The 22219-nt window shown below is 53.0% G+C and overlaps 1 protein-coding gene across 1 annotated transcript in view; it reads left to right on the top strand.

Annotated features, from left to right (window-relative positions):
* LOC147086509 (GA-binding protein subunit beta-2-like) overlaps window positions 1-20010 on the top strand; it is a 44328-nt gene extending 24318 nt beyond the window's left edge. Inside the window, exons 2-5 of the mRNA XM_085978262.1 lie at window positions 4615-4656; window positions 12059-12238; window positions 13853-13965; window positions 18175-20010. Of these exons, the coding sequence (XP_085834388.1) occupies window positions 4615-4656; window positions 12059-12238; window positions 13853-13965; window positions 18175-18477 (638 nt within the window). The 3' untranslated portion in view covers window positions 18478-20010. The remainder of the gene's footprint in view (window positions 1-4614; window positions 4657-12058; window positions 12239-13852; window positions 13966-18174) is intronic.
* Window positions 20011-22219: the final 2209 nt, after the last annotated feature.

The following is a 22219-nucleotide window of genomic DNA, read 5'->3' as shown; positions in this document are numbered from 1 at the left end:
TGCGGCGCTCCCTCAGTACCGCCCCTCCGACAGTGCGGCGCTCCCTCAGTACTGCCCCTCCGACAGTGCGGCGCTCCCTCAGTACCGCCCCTCCGACGGTGCGACGCTCCCTCAGTACTGCCCCTCCGGCAGTGCGGCGCTCCCTCAGTACCGCCCCTCCGACAGTGCGGCGCTCCCTCAGTACTGCCCCTCCGACAGTGCGGCGCTCCCTCAGTACCGCCCCTCCGACAGTGCGGCGCTCCCTCAGTACTGCCCCTCCGACAGTGCGGCGCTCCCTCAGTACTGCCCCTCCGACAGTGCGGCGCTCCCTCAGTACCGCCCCTCCGACAGTGCGACGCTCCCTCAGTACTGCCCCTCCGACAGTGCGGCGCTCCCTCAGTACTGCCGCTCCGACAGTGCGGCGCTCCCTCAGTACTGCCCCTCCGACAGTGCGGCGCTCCCTCAGTACTGCCCCTCCGACAGTGCGGCGCTCCCTCAGTACTGCCCCTCCGACAGTGCGGCGCTCCCTCAGTACTGCCCCTCCGACAGTGCGGCGCTCCCTCAGTGCTGTCCCTCCGACAGTGCGGCGCTCCCTCAGTACTGCCCCTCCGACAGTGCGGCGCTCCCTCAGTACTGCCCCTCCGACAGTGCAGCGCTCCCTCAGTACTGCCCCTCCGACAGTGCGGCGCTCCCTCAGTGCTGTCCCTCCGACAGTGCGGCGCTCCCTCAGTACTGCACTGGGAGTGCGGCGCTCCCTCAGTACTGCCCCTCCGACAGTGCGGCGCTCCCTCAGTGCTGTCCCTCCGACAGTGCGGCGCTCCCTCAGTACTGCCCCTCCGACAGTGCGGCGCTCCCTCAGTGCTGTCCCTCCGACAGTGCGGCGCTCCCTCAGTACTGCCCCTCCGACAGTGCGACGCTCCCTCAGTACTGCCCCTCCGACAGTGCGACGCTCCCTCAGTACCGCCCCTCCGACAGTGCGGCGCTCCCTCAGTACCGCCCCTCCGACAGTGCGGCGCTCCCTCAGTACTGCCCCTCCGACAGTGCAGCGCTCCCTCAGTACTGCCCCTCCGACAGTGCGGCGCTCCCTCAGTACCGCCCCTCCGACAGTGCGGCGCTCCCTCAGTACTGCACTGGGAGTGCGGCGCTCCCTCAGAACTGCCCCTCCGACAGTGCGGCGCTCCCTCAGTACTGCCCCTCCGACAGTGCGGCACTCCCTCAGTACTACCCCTCCGACAGTGCGGCACTCCCTCAGTACTGCCCCTCCGACAGTGCGGCACTCCCTCAGTACTGCACTGGGAGTGTCAGCTTAGTTTTTTGTGCTCAAGCCTCTGGAGTGGGGGCTCGAACCCACGACCTCCTGACTCCGAGGCGAGGGTGCTGCCCACTGAGCCACGGCTGACACAAATGTAGGAGTGGCACCGGAAGAGTTAAAAAGTAGAACTAATGGTTCCTTTGCACTGAAAATGAAGCAATTGTGCTGTATTAACAGTCTGGGACTAGTGCCATTGAAGGCAGCTAAACACTCATGGCCCAAATTACATAGGTAGTTCAGACGGTGCTTTTCTTGAGTTGCAAGAAATTCACAGTCTTGGCTTTCACTCTCTTGTGTTCCTTTCTTTTACTTTTATTTCCGCTCAGATGGTGAGCACTAGTGACCCAGTTGGGCGGCTGGCCTGGAGATGAGTTACTGAAACCAAACGGGGCTGAATGTATTCAGGCTGCAGTTGAAAACGCACGGTCCCGACGGGAGAGGGAGTTCACCAGCCGTCACTGCTTATGTTAATTTAGTTCTATTACAGTGTGTGGGGGGGTGGTGGGGGGGAGGGAGAGAAATGATTTCCTCTCCGCAGTATGCCAAAAAAAAATTATAATCCTGTTATTAATAAAAAGCACAAAGGAAATCGCCCCTCTTCCCATTGTCCTTGATCTCTTCCCAGTTCACTATAATAAGGTCACTGTTCAAACGCAAAACATTGCCTGACCTCCCCGCCCCCCCCCCCCCCGCAGCAGTCAACAGAAGAGTGAAAAGTGTTGACTTTGATTCTTTGTGAAAGGTGAGTGATAGTAGTTAAAGGTTAGTAATGGTAGTTGGAGTCTAAATATTACCGACAAAGTGTTGCCTTCTCACTTCACAGTGAAGCATTCCCTCACCAGTCAGTGTTAAAGGGGCCCTTTGTCACTTCCTCCTTTCTGCACAGCATGCTGACTAAGATGCCCCGAGTGTGGCCACTTTGGTTTGGCTCCAGGAAGCCGAGTAACATTGTGCCAGAACTTCCCACAGCCCTTTTTGACTTTATTGTGTGTTACCCATAAGCTAATAGTGTCCGCATGCCCGATACGAGACTCCCAAAACGAGCGCTCTACTCGGAGCTCCGGCACGGCAAGAGAGCCCCAGGTGGGCAGAGGAAAAGCTTCAAGGACACCCTCAAAGCCTCCTTGAAAAAGTGTAACATCCCCACCGACACCTGGGAATCCCTGGCCCAAGACCGCACAAAGTGGAGGAGAAGCATCTGGGAAGGCGGCGAACACCTCGAGTCTCTTCGCCGGAAGCCAAGCGCAGGCAGCGCAAGGAGCGCACGTCAACCCAAGCACCCCACACCCACCCACCCCTTCAACCACCGTCTGCCCCACCTGTGACAGAGGCTGTAGGTCCCGCATTGGACTCATCAGTCACCTGCGAACTCATTTTTAATGTGGAAGCGAGTCATCCTCGGTTTCCGAGGGACTGCCTAAGAAGAGGAGGAGAAGAGAAGAAGAATATCCCAGTAATGAAGTTACTCTTGATGCTGGAGTAGATTTTATTACTGTCGTATCGGTGTTTATTTTACCATTGCAGTGCGTGAGCTGAGCGCAGACAAAGCTGGGTGGCCCAGGGAGATGAGAGTTAATGAGGTCGTTCTCCACTTTAGTATTTAACAGCGCACTTTGAATTTTCTTTATGTCGCTGCTTGATGAAGAATACCCCTTGCAAGTGCTTTACTGATACAATAGAATCATAGAAATTTACAATACAGAAGGAGGACATTTGGTCCATTGTGTCTGTGCCAGCTGGAAAAGAGCTCTCCAGCCTAATCCCACTTTCCAGCTCTCGGTCCGTAGCCCTGGAGGTTACGGCACTTCAAGTGCAGATCCAAGTACTTTTTAAATGTGATGAAGGTTTCTGCCTCTACCACCCTTTGAAACTTATAAAATTCTTTGAAACTTATAAAATTCTAACAGGACTGGACAGACTAGATGCAGGAAGGATGTTCCCGATGGCCGGGGAGTCCAGAACCACGGGTCACAGTCTAAGGATAAGGGGTAAGCCATTTAGGACTGAGATGAGGAGGAATTTCTTCACCCAGAGAGTGGTGAACCTGTGGAATTCTCTACCACAGAAGGCAGTAGAGGCCAATTCATTAAATATATTCAAGAAGGAGTTGGATATATTTCTTAAGGCTAAAGGGATCAAGGGGTATGGAGAGAAGGCAGGGACAGGGTACAGGAAACTTTGGTTTATCCGGAGGCGCCTCGAGCCACCGGCAAAAATCAGGAGCCGTTTCGTTAGTTTTTTTTTATTTTCGTTGCTTTTTTTTCACCAGTCAAGCTCTGCAAGGTCTCGCTGAAGCTGTTGCTAAGCTACAGAGACGCTTGCAAGGTACGGCCGACTGTTTAGAAGCACAGGGTTTGTTGCCAGATACGGAGCTCAAAATCTCCGTATGTTTCAACATTAGAGCTGGTTTGTCCGGCAGTTTTGATGGGACGGCAACAGCTCGGTCCCGTCGGTGCCGGATAGCACAAAGTTTCCTGTACTGAGTTTGGATGACCAGCCATGATCGCATTGAATGGCGGAGCAGGCTCGAGGGGCCGAATGGCCTTCTCCTGCCCCTATCTTCTATGTTTCTAAGTTCTCCTCAACTCCCCTCTAATCCTTCTCCCAATTACTTTCAATCTCTGCCCCCCTGGTTATTGACCTCTCTGCTAAGGGAAATCGGTCCTTCCTGTCCACTCTATCCAGGCCCCTCATAATTGTATACCAAAGTGCTGCAGTTGGTGAGCTTTAAGCTTGCGCTTCCTGTGAACGTGATCAGTCCTCCAACAGCCCAGTGGGTACAGGCACTAACCGGCGCAGGCCCCGAGGTTCAGTCCGCAGTCCTTCACCTTCACCGTCCTGGCTGGTCTCCGGAGTGGACGCTGAGCTGTTACAATTGGCCTCCGCCGCCCTGGTTTAGGATGGAGGAAAGTCGGCCACGGGGGTGGTGGGGGCGGGGGTGCTGACCCTGCTGGAACGCGCGCACTCGTCATCGTCGGGCGGGGACAGGATCGCGACGCCCACTATAGTCGGCTAACCTGTTGATCCTCAGTGTCGAGACGAGCGTGCAGAAGGTGGCCTCGCGCGTGAGCTGCTGGCGGGCGCTTGGTACCGAGGGAACGGCATCTCGGCAAGAGTCTGTGCCTTCAAAGAGAGGAGGAGAGAAAATTAAGTTAGGAGGTGGTTGTGACGTGAGGAATGCTTGTGATTTTATATATATATATATGTATATAAGAATTTATTTATGATTAGAGAACTGCATCCCTGGCTGCTGATGTGATTTTTGGCTTTGGTCCCGATTAATTGCAAAACTATGTTAATTTATCTAACTTGTCTTCCTGCAGAATTCGAAAAAAAGTACAACCACAACTTTCAGATACTCACAGGTTAGCACAACTGCACTTACTAATGTGGTTTTGTTGCAGCGCACCGACAGTCTGTATGAATAAGAAATACCCTGAGCTCCCTCTCTTAAGCCGAGGTGGTGAGGGGGGTGCTGCAATTGGCTTCAGAGCCCCTGGTTTGTGGGCAGGCGGGGGGGGTGGGGGGGGGGCGCAGTCAGCCAAGGTTCCAGCCCCCGATCTCTATCCAGTGGCCAAAGTTCCCGTTAATTTCTTTTTGATATTCAAAATATGGCTTTTTTTGCATCGAAAAGCCGGCAAGCTTGCTGCTGGGGGGAGGCCCAGAGAGCTGCGCGGTGTAAGTGGTTTTTGATCCTAGCCCAATTGCTAGACGGACAGTTCGAATCGCCCCCACCTTACAAAAGTTCTATACCCGGGAATTATTATTCCGAGTGTAAATGAACTAAGTCGCGGACAGGAATGCTTCAGTGAAAAATCAAGCTTATATTTATCTGGTCTAACATACACTGGCTAAAACATGCACGACTAAACGAAATCACTGTCTCTGTGGAGAATAAAATCCAGGTTACAAACAACATGCATACAGTACACAACTGGGGGCTATAACAAGCAGTAATTCCCTTGTTGCTATGGTGGACTATTAATTCCACCCCTACCAACGAATTACCCAGCCGCATAAACCCCTTTGCCTGGACCAAACGAAGCTCCCACCCTCGGAATAGCCCAAAAACTTCACTTCTGAGAAAACTCTGAGCCCCTTACAGCTCACGGGTTACCGGCTTGTGACACTCGAGACTGTGCTTACCCCCCTTACGCGGTCGGTTTCGATCGCTCCGCTCGGCGGCTTCTCTGGTCGATCTTGTTGGAGCGAGAGAGAGAGCGAGAGAGAGAGAGAGAGAGAGAATGGCGGGAAAGGATCTATCTTTATAGGAGCAGAAAACGCTGGAAAAACTCAGCAGGTCAGGCAACATCCGTGGAGAGAGAAATAGAGTCAACGTTTCGGGTCAAACCCTTTTGTCAAGACTGGAAAAGCAGAGGAAATGAAATAGATTAAAAGGCCAGGCTGGGAGAGAACAAAAGAGAAGAGAAGAGACATTAAGAGGTATTCAAAACGAGACGAGATGGTGGTAGGACTAGTGGGGACAAAAGACAGCTCTAGATTAGGTGTGAAATGTGCTGGCAGAATGGGAGACAGCTGCCATGTGGGAGAGAGAAAAAGGGGCGAGGGGAAAGGGCCAAAACAAAGGTGTGGATAAAAAATAAGTAAAAATGTAATGGGGGCCGAGGTTATGATCTGAAATTGTTGAACTCGATATTGAGTCCATCTCGTCTCGTTTTGAATACCTCTTATTGGGCCAGAAATTCACGGCCAGAAGCGTGAGTACGGTCGGGGTACTCACGCATCTGGCTGTTGGAAATGCCGGCGTTCAGCAGGAACAGCGCATGTGGGGAACGCCGGCATTTCCAGACCCGAGGTCTATTCACAGCGCGTGCGACTGCACAGGCAGCGCTTGCGCAGTGAACTTTGTGGATTTCAATGATGGATTAAGTGAGGGTAAGTCCTTAGAAGTTACACTTGAAAAAAGCAAGTGTAAAGTTGTTCATTGGCTGCGGAGGAAGATATATTTTATCGTGGAGCTTCTGAAATGCAATATTTTTGTTTGGGAAAGGGAGGGAAGTTATTTTAAGAAATTTTAAGTAAGTTTTAAAGTTTAAATTTTTTTTTTTTAAAGGGTTTTCAGAACGGTAGGTAGAAGGAGCAATTGTGGCTGTGTGAATGGAATGTGAGAATGAGTTATGTATGTATGTCCACATATATTCCTTTACGTATATGTATGTATGTTTTATATTCCTTTACTAATGTGTATGAATGTATGTTTTTAATTATGATTTTCCAATAAGTTACTTTCTCTGAAAGTCATAATTAAATAATACATTCATACACATAAGTAAAGGAATATATACATAACACGCAGAGGAATATATACAGACATACATACTTTCAGAAGCTCCACGATAATAAATATCTTCCTCCGCAGCCTCTGGAGCAACTGTACCCATGCTTTTTTCATGTGTAAGTTGTAATGACTTGACCTCACTGAAAGCATTAATGAAAGCGGCGAATTATACTGCGCACGCGCTGCCTGTGCAGTCGCACGCGTTCTGCCTCTGAACCCCTTCGTTCAGAGGACAGGAAATGCCGGTTTTCCCCACATGCACTGTGCATGCTGAAAACCGGCATTTCATCCGGCCAGATGCATAAGTACCCCGACCGTACTCGCGCATTTGGAAGGGAATTACTGGGCCAACATTTTACATGTCAATAAAATGAAAAATTTAACAATTGCACGACTTGCCCCCTCGCATCTGCGACTGAGGGTCCAAGGAGGTGCATTGCGCAAGAGGTCATCATCGCACGTATCCTCACACTGTTCCCTTTGGAGAACTGTATGAAGTGGTGGAAGGATTTATGGCCGTGATTAACGCTCATTCCGTGACCGTAACCATCTTTGAACCAGCCATTAGGGTGGTTAGTCCTATGGCGGGAGGGTTTTACGGGCTCCCACAACCCATCTGAGGGGGGGGGGGCCACCAACACCCACGGACGCAAGTATCCCGCTGGATGTCCACCCAGAATTTAAAGTTGGAGCTCCGACTCCACTTGCCGGGACTGTCTGGAGTGGGGTTCAAAACCCTACTCCTTCTGGCCCAGCGGCGGGGATGCTTACTGCTACGCAAAAGGCCCACTCCGCACAAAAGGTGACACCCATACGTTTCCTGCGCCTTTTCCCTCCCCGTGACTGGAGCCCTATGCTGCCATTTCACGTTGCTAATCGGATTGGGCCTTTGTCATAGCGGTAGGATCCCCGCCGCTGGGCCAGATCAGGGTAGGGTTTCGAACCCCGCTCCAGACAGTCCCGGCAAGTGGAGTCGGAGCTCCGGCTCTAAATTCTGGGTTGACATCCAGTGGGATATTTGCGTCCGTGGGTGTGGGTGGCCCCCCCTCCTTGTATAGCTTGTGGGAGCCCGTAAAACCCTCCCGCCATAGGACTAACCGCCCTAATGGCTGGTTCAAAGATGGTTACGGTCACGGAATGAGCGTTAATCATAGCCATAAATCCTTCCACCACTTCATACAGTTCCCCAAAGGGAACAGTGTGAAGACACGTATGACGACGACATTGCTAAATAAATAAATGGAATTTTAAAAATTCTTTTAGGGCTTTTAAAAGTCTTTAAATTGCTTTAATTCTCTTTAAAACTACTTCAGATTACTCAAAATAATGTAAACATTTTAAAAAGTTTATAAAAGTTACCAAAATCTTCAAAAAACTTCCAAAAACCTATTTAAACTGCTGCTTTGCATGTAAAAATGCTTAGCAGCTTGACAGAAACATTGGGGGCGTGTCCAGTGAAACTGAGACCTCAAGGGGCGTGTCTCACTTACACTGCACGCTCCTGGCTTCGCGCTGGCTGCACTCCTGGGCGGCGTGACGTCATACGCTGCCCGGGATTCTTCTTTTTCAAACACCAAGTCCAGGCGTCCCTGGAGCTGATCGGCAGTAGCGCGGGGTAAGTGCATATACGGGGCTTGCACGCGCGGCAAGCCCCGTTCACCAATTTCTGGCCCAATGTCTCTTCACTTCTCTTTTGTTCTCTCCCAGCCTGGCCTTTTTAATCTATTTCATTTCCTGTGCTTATCCAGTCTTGACAAAGGGTTTTGACCCGAAACGTTGACTCTATTTTCTCTCCACGGATGTTGCCTGGCCTGCTGAGTTTTCCTGGCATTTTCTGTTGTTATTTCGGATTTCCAGCATCTGCAGTATTTTGCTATCTTTATAGGAGTCTGGCTACCCCTGTCTTTCCTGCCAATCTTTAAAAATCCTTTTGTTTCTAAGCACTCCGGTGCTTAATCAGTGATGGGTCATCATCAGACCCATGAGTATTCCGTGATTGGATTAATGGCCCTAAGTCTGGGACATATCTTTCGGTCTTTGTGTTGGGAAAAACTGGCTCCTCTTCGGCTGGCTGAGGCCGGTGGGTTCATTGTTCTGCTTCTCTTCTGAGATGGAGGTGAGAAGTGCTTTTGCGTATTAGAGTGGCCTTTTAATCAAGTTCCAGGACTGTCGGGCGAACCCATACATTCTGGATGACTGACAGTTCTTTTGTCACAGCCAACTGCCATGCGTTCTCTGGAGTTTTAACAAACCAGTCCCCCCACGTATCTGCACAGGGCGATCCCACCACAGGGAAAACCCCCTCAGCCCATAAAGCCCACAAAAATATTCTCGACGAGTCCATTCTTCGAACAGAGACTTTGCGATCTCTTCAGTGGCCACTCCGCTTAGAACACTGCCAGTGAACCGCCCCCCCCCCACCCCCCCCCCACCCCGCTGAAAAAAGTGCATCTGTGTGGCCGTTGGATGAGGATGTTAATCGTGCTTAGCTGTAAAAGGGAAATGAAGGTTTAAACACCGTTCTGCGCTGAGTTCAGCCAGAGCCGCAGTTGGGATGTTATAATCGGCCTTCGAATCCCTGGGCCGAGAGGACAAGACCGGGCCAGGGGTGCCTGTTCCCAGTCGGAGGCCAACGTGACCCCAGCTGGAGGTTGCACGCACATGGGCGTCGGGTACAAAAAGGGCTTAGGCTCAGCTACTTGACCGTGGGGAGTTAAGATACAGAGCGGCCACGATCGAATTAAATGGTGGAACAGGCTCGAGGGGCTGAATGGCCTCCTCCTGTTCCTACGTATCTGCGATGGGATTATGTAATTCCGAGAGTAAAACCAGGTAATGCCCTTTTTGCTCATCGCTACTATTTACAGTTACTGAAGTTTACGTGTGAGGGGGGTAAAGGCAGGGGAGGTATTGCACTGACATCGTAATTATGTTTGTGAGTGTCAGAGATGCCATTTTAATACTGGATTCCCCCCCCCTCCCAAACATCTCCATATTCTTTGCAATTGCGACGCTGTTTGACTGGAGTTTGTCCCTCTACTCTCTCTCGTGGCTGCATTTATTAATTTAAAAAGTACGTTGGAGACATCTAGTGGCGGCGGAGGGTACAGCTTGCAGCTTTTTCCAATCAGGAGACTCTTATAAACCCAGGATTGGGAATTATTTAATTTTTTTTGCTTGTAATATTACTGGATGTCGTTATGAAAATGGGATCGCGTGTGTGTGTGTGTTTTCAACGACTGAGCCTCCACAGCCCTCTGGGGCAGAGAATTCCAAAGATTCACCGCCCTCTGAGTGAAGAAATTCCAACAGCCTCGCAGCATCTACCCTGTCAATCCCCCTCAGAATCTTGTATGTTTCAATGAGATCACCTCTCATTCTTCTAAACTCCAGAGAGTATCGGCCCATTCTACACAATCTCTCCTCATAGGACAGCCCTCTCATCCCAGGAACCAATCTAGTGAACCATTCTTGGATCAGTTGAGATAAGTTCTGGGTAATATGGAGTTTTCCCGTGTTGTCCTACTTTTTACTTTTAATTTCAGGAAAGCATCCCGTTGCACCAAGTGCAACCCTTTCCTTCTCTGTCTTTTTTGTACTAAAGACAGAATGTTGGAAACCTCCAACAGAGAGCGAGTGGTTAAGGATTCTTCTGGGACCCTTTCATCCAGACATCTCTTCTCTTTCAGATGCTGACCGACCATCTATCTGTGCATTTCCAGCAGTCTCCGTTTTAAATCCTGGTTTCCATTTTATTTTTTCACTTTGCCATCCAGTGTCTTGTGCAAGGGAGGAGCCCTCGAGCCATTCTTGTAAACGGGCAGTGTGCTACTGTGCTGCATTGGGGTTGGAGTATAAAAGCAGGGAAGCCCTGCTACAACTGTACAAGGCGTTGGTGAGTCCACACCTTGAGTGCTGCGTGCAGTTTTGGTCTCCTTATTTAAGGAGGGATATACTTGCATTGGAGGCAGTTCAGAGACGATTCACACGGTTGATTCCTGAGATGAGGGGTGACATGAATCAACTGAGCGGCCTGCGGGTGGCGCTGTCCAGGGAGAGTATAAATACTCGGGCACGGGCCCAGCTTGCGCAGGACATTCTTAACAGGAACTAGTGAAGGACACAACTAGACCTCCATGTTATAAAACAGTTGATTAAATTGACGTAAGAAAACTACTAGGCACTTGGTCTAAGCGTTAAACAAAGCTTTAATCAACTGTTTTACAACATGGGGGTTGTCTTATGAAGAAAGGTTGAGCAGGCTGGGCCTATACTCATTGGAGTTTAGAAGAATGCGAGGTGATCTTATTGAAACATATAGGCCTAGAAATTGAGTTTGCGCTGCGCCAGGGCTTTAGCGCCGGAAGTTAGCGCCGGCGCTAAGTCCCTTTGCGCGCGCCAAAAATTCAGTAGCGCCGCGCCCAAACGGCTGCCGGCGCTACTGAAGGGTTTTAGCGCCTGAAAACTGGCGCAACGCGCCGCATTGCGGCGCTATTCCGGCGCTGCGGCGCCCGCTGCGGTGCGGCAGGCTCGGGAAGTGCAGGCCTCCTCCTTCCGTTAAGGAGGAGCTGCCTGCACCCGGCCGCGGCCCGCGCAAATCTCTTCAAAAATGAGCCCGGCACCTCGGACAAGTGCCAGGCTTGCATCTGTTCCCGGGGGGGGGGGGGGGGGAGAAGTCCGGGGAGGGAGCTGCGGGCAGGCGGCCGGCGGGAAAGCGGCCGGCCGCCGCGCCTCCTTAAAGCGCCGGCGCAGACTCCGGCAACGCTCGTTTGCCGGAGTCTTAGTTGCGGCTGCCACTGGCGAGGCGGCCGCAACTGAATTTCGGCTTGGGGCCGGGTTACCACGGCAACCGGGACGCTGCGCACACCGATGACGTCATCGGTGCCGGCGCAGCGCTACCGGTCTACCGCCGCGGAAGGGCCCCAGGCAATTTAGGAACCGGCGCCAATTGCAGCGCTAGGCCCTCTAGCGCCGCTAAATCGGTGCTAAGGGCACTGAATTTCTAGGCCATAAGATTCTGAGCAGGCTCGACAAGGTAGATGCAGAGAGGATGTTTCCCCCTCGTGGGGAAATCTAGAACTCGGGGGCACAGTTTCAGAATAAAGGGTCGCCCTTTTAGAACTGAGATGAGGAGGAATTTCTTCTCTCAGAGGGTCGTAAATCTGTGGAATTCTCTGCCCCAGAGAGCCGTGGAGGCTGGGTCATTAAATACATTTAAGGTGGAGATAGACAGATTTTTACAAGATAAGGGAGTGAAGGGTTATGGGAAGCGGGCGGGGAAGTGGCTTTGAGCCCAAGATCAGCCATGATCTTATTGAATGGCGGAGCAGGCTCGAGGGGCCAAGTGGCCGACTCCTGCTCCTATTTCTTATGTTCTTATTCCCCAAGATTGTACTTTGACGCTGTACGGCTCTTTCCTGTATTCACGCTCTAACTTTTTTTTGGTTTCCCCCCCCACCACAATTCAGCTGCGACGGAGGAAGTGGTAACCGCGGACTCGGTCGACTCTGCCATTCAGCAGGTGGTAGGGAGCGGAGGGCAGAGGGTCATCACCATCGTGACAGACGGCAGCATACCGCTGGGTAACCTTCAGGCGGGCATTAACACCGGCCAACCATTCATTGTGACCATGCAAGACGGGCAACAAGGTAAGTCCCCCCCCCACCGCCCCCCTCGAGCGAGAAATGATTGCAGTCCGAGATTAAGTTTCACCGGGCACTCGGAGATGCTGAAAAATTTGCATTGAATTCGTTTTTCTCCTCTCTCCACTCTTCTCAATTCACTTCCCCCCCCACCTCTCTCCAGTTCGCACCCCTCCTTCTGAAGGCATCGACTCCAGCAAGAGTCACTGCATCGTAATCGAGAAGATAGACCCGAGCTTTTATTATTTTTTTTCTCCTGGCGAGCCGAGGCCAACTGCTGCCCCAATGTTGAGATTTTCTAACTCTGCACAGACTGAGGATTAAAACTTCAAAAACTTTCCCCGCTCTCCCTGCGGCTCCGTACCGCAGCGCGTGAGGCCTGCGCCCGCTGAGCACCCCCCCAGGGGCTGTAAAGAAACAAACGCTTCCCTGCTGTGCGTGCATGATCGCTCACGGAGAGAGCCGAACACGCAGTAAAAAAAAGTAATATGAGCTGCCTATCCGGTCCCCTTGAGAGTCAGGTTAATGGAAATCCGAAGGCTGAATATGTGGCCCACTATTGTGCCCAGTTTGAAATTCAAACCGCCTTGCACATATCCATATTAGATGGGAAATCTGAATCTTCCTGAGTTTGGGTGGTTTTTTTAAAATTTGTTTATGGGATGTGGGCGTCGCTGGCAAGGCCAGCATTTATTTTTATTTAAATTTTGAACATTTTACAGTAAATGACATTTACAGAGCTCAAGTGTCAGCTCTTTGTACAAAGTCACAAGCCCTCATGCCTACAAGGCAGGGGCCACAGTCTCTGCAAGTTGGTGATGTGGTCTCCAAGCTTCTTGGTCGTCTTCACTTGTTAGGCCGGCATTTATTGCCCATCCCTAGTTGCCCCTTGAGAAGGTGGTGGTGAGCCGCCTTCTTGAACCGCTGCAGTCCCGTGTGGTGAAGGTGCTCCCACAGTGCTGTTAGGGAGGGAGTTCCAGGATTTTGACCCAGCGACGATGAAGGAACGGCCCGATATATTTCCAAGTCGGGATGGTGCGTGAGACTCGGAGGGGAACTTGGAGGTGGTGGTGTTCCCATGCGCCTGCTGCCCTTGTCCTTCCAGTTGGAAGAGGTGGCAGGTTCGGGAGGTGCTGCTGAAGAAGCCTTGGCGAGTTGCTGCAGTGCATCTTGTAGATGGTGCACACTGCAGCCACAGCGGGGTGGGGGGCACCTTAATAGGCGCCAGCATCCCTGGGCTTGGGAAGGGAAACGTCTGTCACGAAAGCCCCTGGGAGCCCTGGTGGAAAATGCGCATGCTCGGACATCAGGCGAGGAGAGGGTTAAGCTCGGCCTCTGTCTGCGCTCACGGCCAGGACTCAAACATGAAGGATGAACACTCTGGAAGAGGTTCTGGAGGGCGTCTGGTACCCGTGGATTTTTTTACCCCCCCAGCAAGATTTGGCCCTTTCAGGAGAGGAGGGAGAAAATTGTGGGGCAAATACTGTTAATAATGGGGTTGACGGAAGGAGTAAAATGGAGCTCAATCTTAATAACGAGACAGAAATAGACTGTCTGATTAATCCAAGTTTTCTACCAGTGGAGACACTATTAGTTACCAGGGTCCTGTTCTTTCTTTAGTTCTGACGGTTCCAGCCTCCCACGTTGAAGAAGAGACCATTATTACAGAAGAAATGCCAACAAAGAAACAGTGTCTGGAGGCAGTCCTTAACCACGCGGGGCCAATAGAGAAGGTACAGTGGCGGGCACTCGATCTGTTCTTTGAAGAGAAATCGGCCTTTCGATATTCCTTTGGAGTAACTTTTTTTTTTGTCAGCTTGTCAGACGCAAGTGAAACATTGAAGCTCTTGAGGTTGAAAAGCCCGCAGAAATGATCAGAGTTTCTGACGCTGGACCTGTGAAATGAACTAAAGTAATGCTTCCCTTTGCTATAAACAGATACACAACTCGCCTAAAAGAAGCGATGCAGGTTAATAAGGCCATTGGGGGGGGAAAAAAAGCAAAGCACTGCAGGGATAGAATTGAAAAGCCAGAGAAGTTGTGTTAAACTTGAATCGAACCTTCGTTACTGCTCACTTGCAGCACTGTGCACAGTCCTGGTCTCCACGTTATAAAAAGGATGTAGAGGCACTGGAGAAGGTGCAAAAAAAGATTTGCAAGGATGATACCAGAACTGAGAGCTTATAACCATCAGGAAAGACTGAACAGGCTGGGGCTCTTTTCTCTAGATCTAGGGTGACCTGATCGAGGTCTTTAAAATTATGAAAGGGTTCGACAGGGTAGACGTAGAGATGTTTCCACTTGTGGGGGAGACCAGAACTAGGGGCCATCAATATAAGAGAGTCACTAATAAATCCAACCGGGAATTCAGGAGAAACTTCCTTACCCAGAGAGTGGTGAGAATGTGGAACTCGCTACCACAGGGAGTGGTTGAGGTGAATAGTGTCGATGCACTTAAGGGGAAGCTGGATAAACACATGAGGGAGAAAGGAATAGAAGGATATGGTGATAGGGTGAGATGAAGAGGGGTGGGAGGAGGCTGGTGTGGAGCATAAACACCGGCACGGACCATATGTAACCAGAAATAGCTGCTCTTAATTAACTCGCTAAGGGCCTCTAGCGGCTGAACAGCAGAACTCTCTTTGCTGCATTACAGTACCAGATGGACCCTTGTGACGTGTATGTCTGAGTCCGAGTCTTCTGACTCATCAGTTCCTGGAAAGGTGTATCTATAGGAAAACCTACCACGGTGGACATGACTGTTGCCAGTGGCCCTATTGCTTGCCTTCAGAATATATTGTGTTGCACAAAGGGGTAAGGGGGCTGACGAGAGAGTAATAATTTGCAAAAATACATAAGTAACTTTTCTCCGGGCAAACCAGTTGTCATGATGATTCTATAATGTGCTACAAAATGATCATGAGATCTACAGCCCCTCCCTTCTCCTTCCTCACCCCGTCTCGCTCACCTGCCCGTCTCGCTCACCTGCCCCTCTCGCTCACCCGCCCCTCTCGCTCACCCGCCCGTCTCGCTCACCTGCCCGTCTCGCTCACCCGCCCGTCTCGCTCACCCGCCCGTCTCGCTCACCTGCCACCTGCCCGTCTCGCTCACCTGCCCGTCTCGCTCACCTGCCCGTCTCGCTCACCTGCCCCTCTCGCTCACCTGCCCCTCTCGCTCACCTGCCCCTCTCGCTCACCTGCCCGTCTCGCTCACCTGCCCCTTCGCCCATTCCCCCCGCCCTTCGCCCGTTCCCCCCACCCTTCGCCCGTTCCCCCCGCCCTTCGCCCGTTCCCCCCGCCCTTCGCCCGTTCCCCCCGCCCTTCGCCCGTTCCCCCCCACCCTTCGCCCGTTCCCCCCGCCCTTCGCCCGTTCCCCCCCGCCCTTCGCCCGTTCCCCCTTCGCCCGTTCCCCCCGCCCTTCGCCCGTTCCCCCCCCCGCCCTTCGCCCGTTCCCCCCGCCCTTCGCCCGTTCCCCCTTCGCCCGTTCCCCCCCCGCCCTTCGCCCGTTCCCCCTTCGCCCGTTCCCCCCGCCCTTCGCCCGTTCCCCCTGCCCTTCGCCCGTTCCCCCTTCGCCCGTTCCCCCCCCGCCCTTCGCCCGTTCCCCCCCGCCCTTCGCCCGTTCCCCCCCCGCCCTTCGCCCGTTCCCCCCCCGCCCTTCGCCCGTTCCCCCCGCCCTTCGCCCGTTCCCCCCCCGCCCTTCGCCCGTTCCCCCCCCGCCCTTCGCCCGTTCCCCCCCGCCCTTCGCCCGTTCCCCCCCGCCCTTCGCCCGTTCCCCCCGCCCTTCGCCCGTTCCCCCCGCCCTTCGCCCTGCCCCCCGCCCTTCGCCCGTTCCCCCCCCGCCCTTCGCCCGTTTCCCCCCCGCCCTTCACCCGTTCCCCCTACCCTTCGCCTGTTCCCCCCGCCCTTCGCCCTGCCCCACCCCCTTCGCCCGTTCCCCCCCCGCCCTTCGCCCGTTCCCCCCCGCCCTTCGCCCGTTCCCCCCCCCGCCCTTCGCCCGTTCCTCCCCGCCCTTCACCCATTCCCCCCGCCCTTCGCCCGTTCCCTTCGCCCGTTCCCCCCGCCCTTCGCCCATTCCCCCCGCCCTTCGCCTGTTCCCCCCGCCCTTCGCCCGTTCCCCCCCCGCCCTTCGCCCGTTCCCCCCGCCCTTCGCCCGTTCCCCCCGCCCTTCGCCCGTTCCCCCCCGCCCTTCGCCCGTTCCCCTTCGCCCTGCCCCCCGCCCGTTCCCCCTGCCCTTCGCCCGTTCCCCCCCGCCCTTCGCCCTGCCCCCCGCCCTTCGCCCTGCCCCTCGCCTGTTCCCCCCCCCGCCCTTCGCCCGTTCCCCCCCGCCCTTCGCCCGTTCCCCCCGCCCTTCGCCCGTTCCCCCCCCGCCCTTCACCCGTTCCCCCCTACCCTTCGCCCATTCCCCCCGCCCTTCGCCCGTTCCCCCCGCCCTTCGCCCGTTCCCCCCGCCCTTCGCCCATTCCCCCCGCCCTTCGCCCGTTCCCCCCCCCGCCCTTCACCCGTTCCCCCCTACCCTTCGCCCATTCCCCCCGCCCTTCGCCCGTTCCCCCCTACCCTTCGCCCATTCCCCCCGCCCTTCGCCCGTTCCCCCCGCCCTTCGCCCGTTTCCCCCCGCCCTTCGCCCGTTCCCCCCCCGCCCTTCGCCCGTTCCCCCCCCGCCCTTCGCCTTGTCCCCCGCCCTTCGCCCGTTCCCCCCGCCCTTCGCCCGTTCACCCCTTCGCCCGTTCCCCCTTCGCCCGTTCCCCCCCCGCCCTTCGCCCGTTCCCCCCCCCGCCCTTCGCCCGTTCCCCCCCCGCCCTTCACCCGTTCCCCCCGCCCTTCGCCCGTTACCCCCCCCGCCCTTCGCCCGTTCCCCCCTACCCTTCGCCCGTTCCCCCCTACCCTTCGCCCGTTCCCCCCCCCGCCCTTCGCCTGTTCCCCCCCCCCTCGCCCTTCGCCCTGCCCCCCAGTGGCGCTATTTTAAGGCTACATTCCAAAATACTCTTGGCAAAATAAATAACCCCCACGTACTCCTGTCTCAGATAAAACCCACTTGAAGGGTGTTTTACCCACAATTTTGAGATTCAGTTTGCAGTCATAGCAAGAGAGGTGGCGACTGCTGTTCATCAAACGGTTATAAAATGACTGAAGCAACTTACTCCGGATGCTGGAAATCTGAAAACAAAAGCAGCAAATCATAGCATAGTACAGCACAGAAGGAGGCCATTCGGCCCATCGAGTCTGCGCCGGCTCTTTCGAAGAGCAATCTAGTTAGTCCCACTCCTCCGCTCTTTCCCCAGATCCCTGCAATTTTTTCTCCTTCAAGTATTTATCCAATTCCCTTTTGAAGGCTACTATTGAATCCGTGTCCACCGCCCAATCGGGCAGCGCATTCCAAATCCTAACCACTCGCTGCGTTAAAAAAACTTTTCCCTCATGTCGCCAATCACCTTCAATCTGTGCCCTCTGGTTCTCGACCCTTCAGCCATTGGAAACAGTTTCTCTTTATTTATTCTGTCTAAATCCTTCATGATTTTAAACGCCTCTATCAAATCTCCTCTTAGCCTTCTCTGCTCTAAAGGAGAGCAACCCCTGCTTCTCCAGTCTCTCCACGTAACTGTAATCCCTCATCCCCTGGAACCATTCTAGTAAATCTTCTGCGCACCCTCTCCAAAGCCTCCACGTCCTTCCTAAAGTGCGCTGCCCAGAATTGGACACAATTCTCCAGCTGGGGGCCGAACCAGTGTTTTGAAACACAATCTTGGGGCGTGAACCCACGACCCTGAGATTTAGGAGTCTCATGCTCTACCGACTGAGCTAGCCAGGCCCCAAGTGCTGGAAAACACTCAGCCGGCCAGGCAGCATCCGCGGAGGGAGAGAGAGTGAATCGAAAAGTTAACATCTCGGTTATAAAATGCCACTGCGGGTCCCGGTCGGTCACACGGTGGCTTTTTGTCGTTGCAGGACGCGAATGACTGCCTGGAGAGGGAACTACTTCAGAAGCAGCTCCACGAGGCAAACCGGAAAGCGCAGGAGTACCGGCAGCAGCTGCTGAAGAAGGAGCAAGAAGCCGAGGAGTACCGCATGAGGCTGGAGGCCATCGCGCGACTCCACGCCACGGCCGAGGAGATCACCGTGGTGGAGGAGGTCACGGACGACGGCGCCGGCGCAGTCCTCACCATGGCGGCGGAGCTGGAGGGGCCCGAGACCACGGTGGAAACGATGGAGCAGCCCACCGACATGGCGACGGAGACAGTGACTTCGTAAAAGCCCCGTGGCTCGCGAACCTTTTCCTGACACATTTTGAGACACACACAGACACACACACACACACACACACACACACACACAAGAAAACCAAAAGCAGCTCTGGGTCAAGCTGTTGGGTCACTGCCACGCCACACAGAGACGTTCATTTTTCTGATTGCACAAGAACTCCTTTGGGAACTCCACACGAGGAAACCTCCGAACACTAGCAGGTACAATTTTGCTCCCCCACCGACCTTCCAAAAAAAAAAGAAGGGGGGGGGGGCCAGCCTTTCGTTAAAATCTGAAATCCACAATTCCTGCTTGTGCCGAAGAAAATCCGGGAGCTGGAGCCCAGTTGGGATTAAGATTTTGGGGACGGGAGGAGGGGTGGGGAGGATGGAAATTAAAACCGCTTCACTGGTGCCGGCATTTAAAAAAAATTTTGGCTACGGAAGTTCAGAGCTCCGGGACGGGCAGCTGATGAAATGGTGCTGATCCCGCAGCCGACGTCTGGATGCACATGGACTGTCGACACTTGTCTTTCTCTCGGCCATTGACGTTCCGTCGTGGGGTTCGTGTTTCCTTTTGCAAAAAAAAAAAAAGCAGGATCTGCTTGTCTCGATGACAGAGAAGAAAAGAGAACGGTGCAGAATGTTACGGTGGATGATTTCAAATTATTTTAAAATGCGAGAATCCTCCGCACTATAATATGCAATCAGTTATTCACCTGGTAAAGGGAACATTTTAGGTTCGCGGTGTGGGGGGGGGGGGGGGGGCGAGAGAGTCCAATATTAGAAATTGTTTTGGTAATACTGTAGTAATTGCTATTCTCAAGTACAAATTCCTATTGTTCATATACCCACAGAGCTATCTGTCTTGACGGGTGTTGTTTCCTCTCTGAACAAGGGGCAGGAGACGAGCTTTTTATTCCCTGTCTACCTTTCTGCAAAAAGTTAAGAGGCTCTAAAGGCCTGCATTTATATATAGCCCCTTCTCGCATTGGCTCAGAATTGTCTCGAAGCACTTCACCTGCAGTGAGTGTCTCCGAAGCACAGTGTCTTGTTGTTATGCAGGCAAAGTTTAACCAGCCAAATACGGCGCTTGAATGCTACCTGTTCCTCTTTGCGAGAACGCTGTCCTCAACCTTGGGGGGGTGGCCTCGGGAGGGAGGAGTCTCCATCCGCTTCAAAGCTTTCTTTTTGAAAGAGAGCGTGTGGGGGCGGAGACAAAGACAGACTTCAAATGTCGGTTTCCCCCCCCACTGGCCCAGTTCAGTTTACACAGAAGATAGGAGCAGGAGTAGGCCATTCGGCCCCTCGAGCCTGCTCCGCCATTCAATGAGATCATGGCTGATCATCCAAATTCAGTACCCTGTCCCTGCTTTCTCCCCATATCCCTTGATCCCTTTAGCCTTAAGAAATATATCCAACTCCTTCTTGAATATAGTTAATGAACTGGCCTCAACTGCCTTCTGTGGTAGAGAATTCCACAGGTTGACCACTCTCTGGGTGAAGAAATTCCTCCTCATCTCTGTCCTAAATGGCTTACCCCTTATCCCTTAGACTGTGACCCCTGGTTCTGGACTCCCCCCGCCATTGGGAACATCCTTCCTGCATCTAGTCTGTCTAGTCCTGTTAGAATTTTATAAGTTTCAATGAGATCCCCTCTCATTCTTCTAAACTCCAGCGAGTATAAGCCCAATCGACCCAATCTCTCCTCATACGTCAGTCCTGTCATTGCACTGCTTCATTTATTTATTTTGAAGCTACGGTTGCCTTTTAATTCTGGCACTGCTCAGGGAGGGACCCATCCACGTGTGAGAAGGGTCATCGCTTGGCCCAAGGGTTGCCAACGATGCCTGGATGTGTTCCTGGCGGTTTCATCACATGACCTCTAACCGTCTCGCCCAGTCACAAACGGCCTCCCCCCACCCCCCCCCAGCCATCTCCCAAGAGTTTTTTATAACTAATAAAACAAAGAAAATGGAAAAAGAACACACCATTTTTTAATATCCCTATGATTTGTCTCCCAGGTGTTGCTCGCCGCTGTGTCCAGGAGATTAACCTTTCGTTCCCGGAGGCTCCAGGGCAATCCCGGAGAGTTGGCAACCCTGGCTGGGCTGGGAAAAGCCGGCCTTTGCAGAACCCACGAGTCAGCTGATTTTGCCAGCTTTGGGCCATCTCGTCTCCTTTTCTCTCACTTGACCCCAATTAAAACGGTGCTTTTCACGTCTACAGCTGATCCGAGGGCAGTAGCTGCCACGTGATCGTGAGCATGTCCGTGGAATCTAAAATCCGGGTCCGAAGCCCTGAAGCTCGGATTCGTTTTTGTCGCTCTCATTGTACATTTTTGTGTTCCGTGACATCGTTTCATTGCTGAGCTGACTCCCCGGCACCCGGACACACATTGGAATCCAGAGTAACTTCACCCCCCCCCCCCCCTTTTTTTTTGGAATCGTAGACTCCGTTTCCCCGATGATTTGGAGATAATGCCGAGTCTGAAGTGGGGACTAAAGCCCCCCTCGGTGTCTGGAGGTTAGGCAAGCTGTGCTGTGATGCCCCCCCCCTCGGCGGAGCGGCCCGCCGAGCATTCGCGGCCTGGGCTTGCCCGTCGAGCGGCCTCTTGGACGTGAGGTGCTGGGACGCAGGTGATACTCCACCGGGGGCAGTTGCCCCCAGCATGCGTGAATGGGAGGAGGAACGCCCTTTGAGTGAGAGAGATGCCCATTTGCCACCCTCTGCCCCACCCCCCCAGATCTGCTTATTATAAAATGAAATCCAAAGAGCAGCATTTGAGTTAAGTTTCTCAGTGACACAATTTAGTGGAGAATAGACTGACATTTATAAAGCACTTTATTGTGTCTGAGAAATGTCCAAAGCACTTCCTATACAATAAATTACTTTGCCTGCATAACAACCGCACTTCACACACCTTGTTCGGTTAGATGTCACTTCATTTAAATTGTAGAAGGTGATTACATTTTTAATAGATTTTTTTTTCTCTAATAAACCTTCCTGTGGACAGGTTTGCTTTGCTCATTAACAGCGCTGCATTGTGCATTCGCTGTACGACCAGGGTCTCGCATAATTTCCCCGGCCCTTTTTTTATATTTAAAAAAAAAAATTGTATTTTTTTGAATCATTTTTATTGTCGTCTAAGGTTGTGCCTAATAGTTATTTTAGACCTGAATACTCAGTTTACATAATTGGTTTATATTAAAGCACCATTTAAAATGGTGCCTTTTCTTCATCCAGTGTGCATTTAGAGTCTTCTTGCGATTTAATTTTCAGCTGAGATTGGGGGAAGCTTGTCATGTGGGGGGGGGGGGAATTTGTAATATTCTGTCGAAGAGCACAGTGGAACGTTTGAAGTGGCCTTCGGGACCTTCACCATAGCCGGTGGCCCATCCGGCATCAGTAAATTCAGTGAAGTGGTCGCAACCTTGCTCAAAATGGCCGCAGCCCTTGCTCAAAATGGCCGCGCCCTTGCTCAAAATGGCCGCAACCTTGCTCAAAATGGCCGCAACCCTTGCTCAAAATGGCCGCGGCCCTTGCTCAAAATGGCCGCAGCCTTGCTCAAAATGGCTGCCTGTATAAGTCTCTGGTGAAAGTAAATATGCCAGCACACTACTCCATCTTCGCTGCTGCTGCTTCGATTTTGGGCCCAGTATTTGAACTCGCACAGCAGCATCTCCATTTAGAGGTGTCGTCACCCAATTGCCCAAACCGGGTGTGAAGCAAGCCACAGCCATGTATTCTTC

The sequence above is a fragment of the Somniosus microcephalus genome, unplaced genomic scaffold, assembly GCF_052327205.1.
Source record: "Somniosus microcephalus isolate GS21.2 unplaced genomic scaffold, FLI_Smic_1.0 unresolved_chr7, whole genome shotgun sequence".
Taxonomy (NCBI): domain Eukaryota; kingdom Metazoa; phylum Chordata; class Chondrichthyes; order Squaliformes; family Somniosidae; genus Somniosus; species Somniosus microcephalus.
Note: the sequence above shows the minus strand (reverse complement) of the source record. Positions and strands in the feature narration are given on the sequence as shown.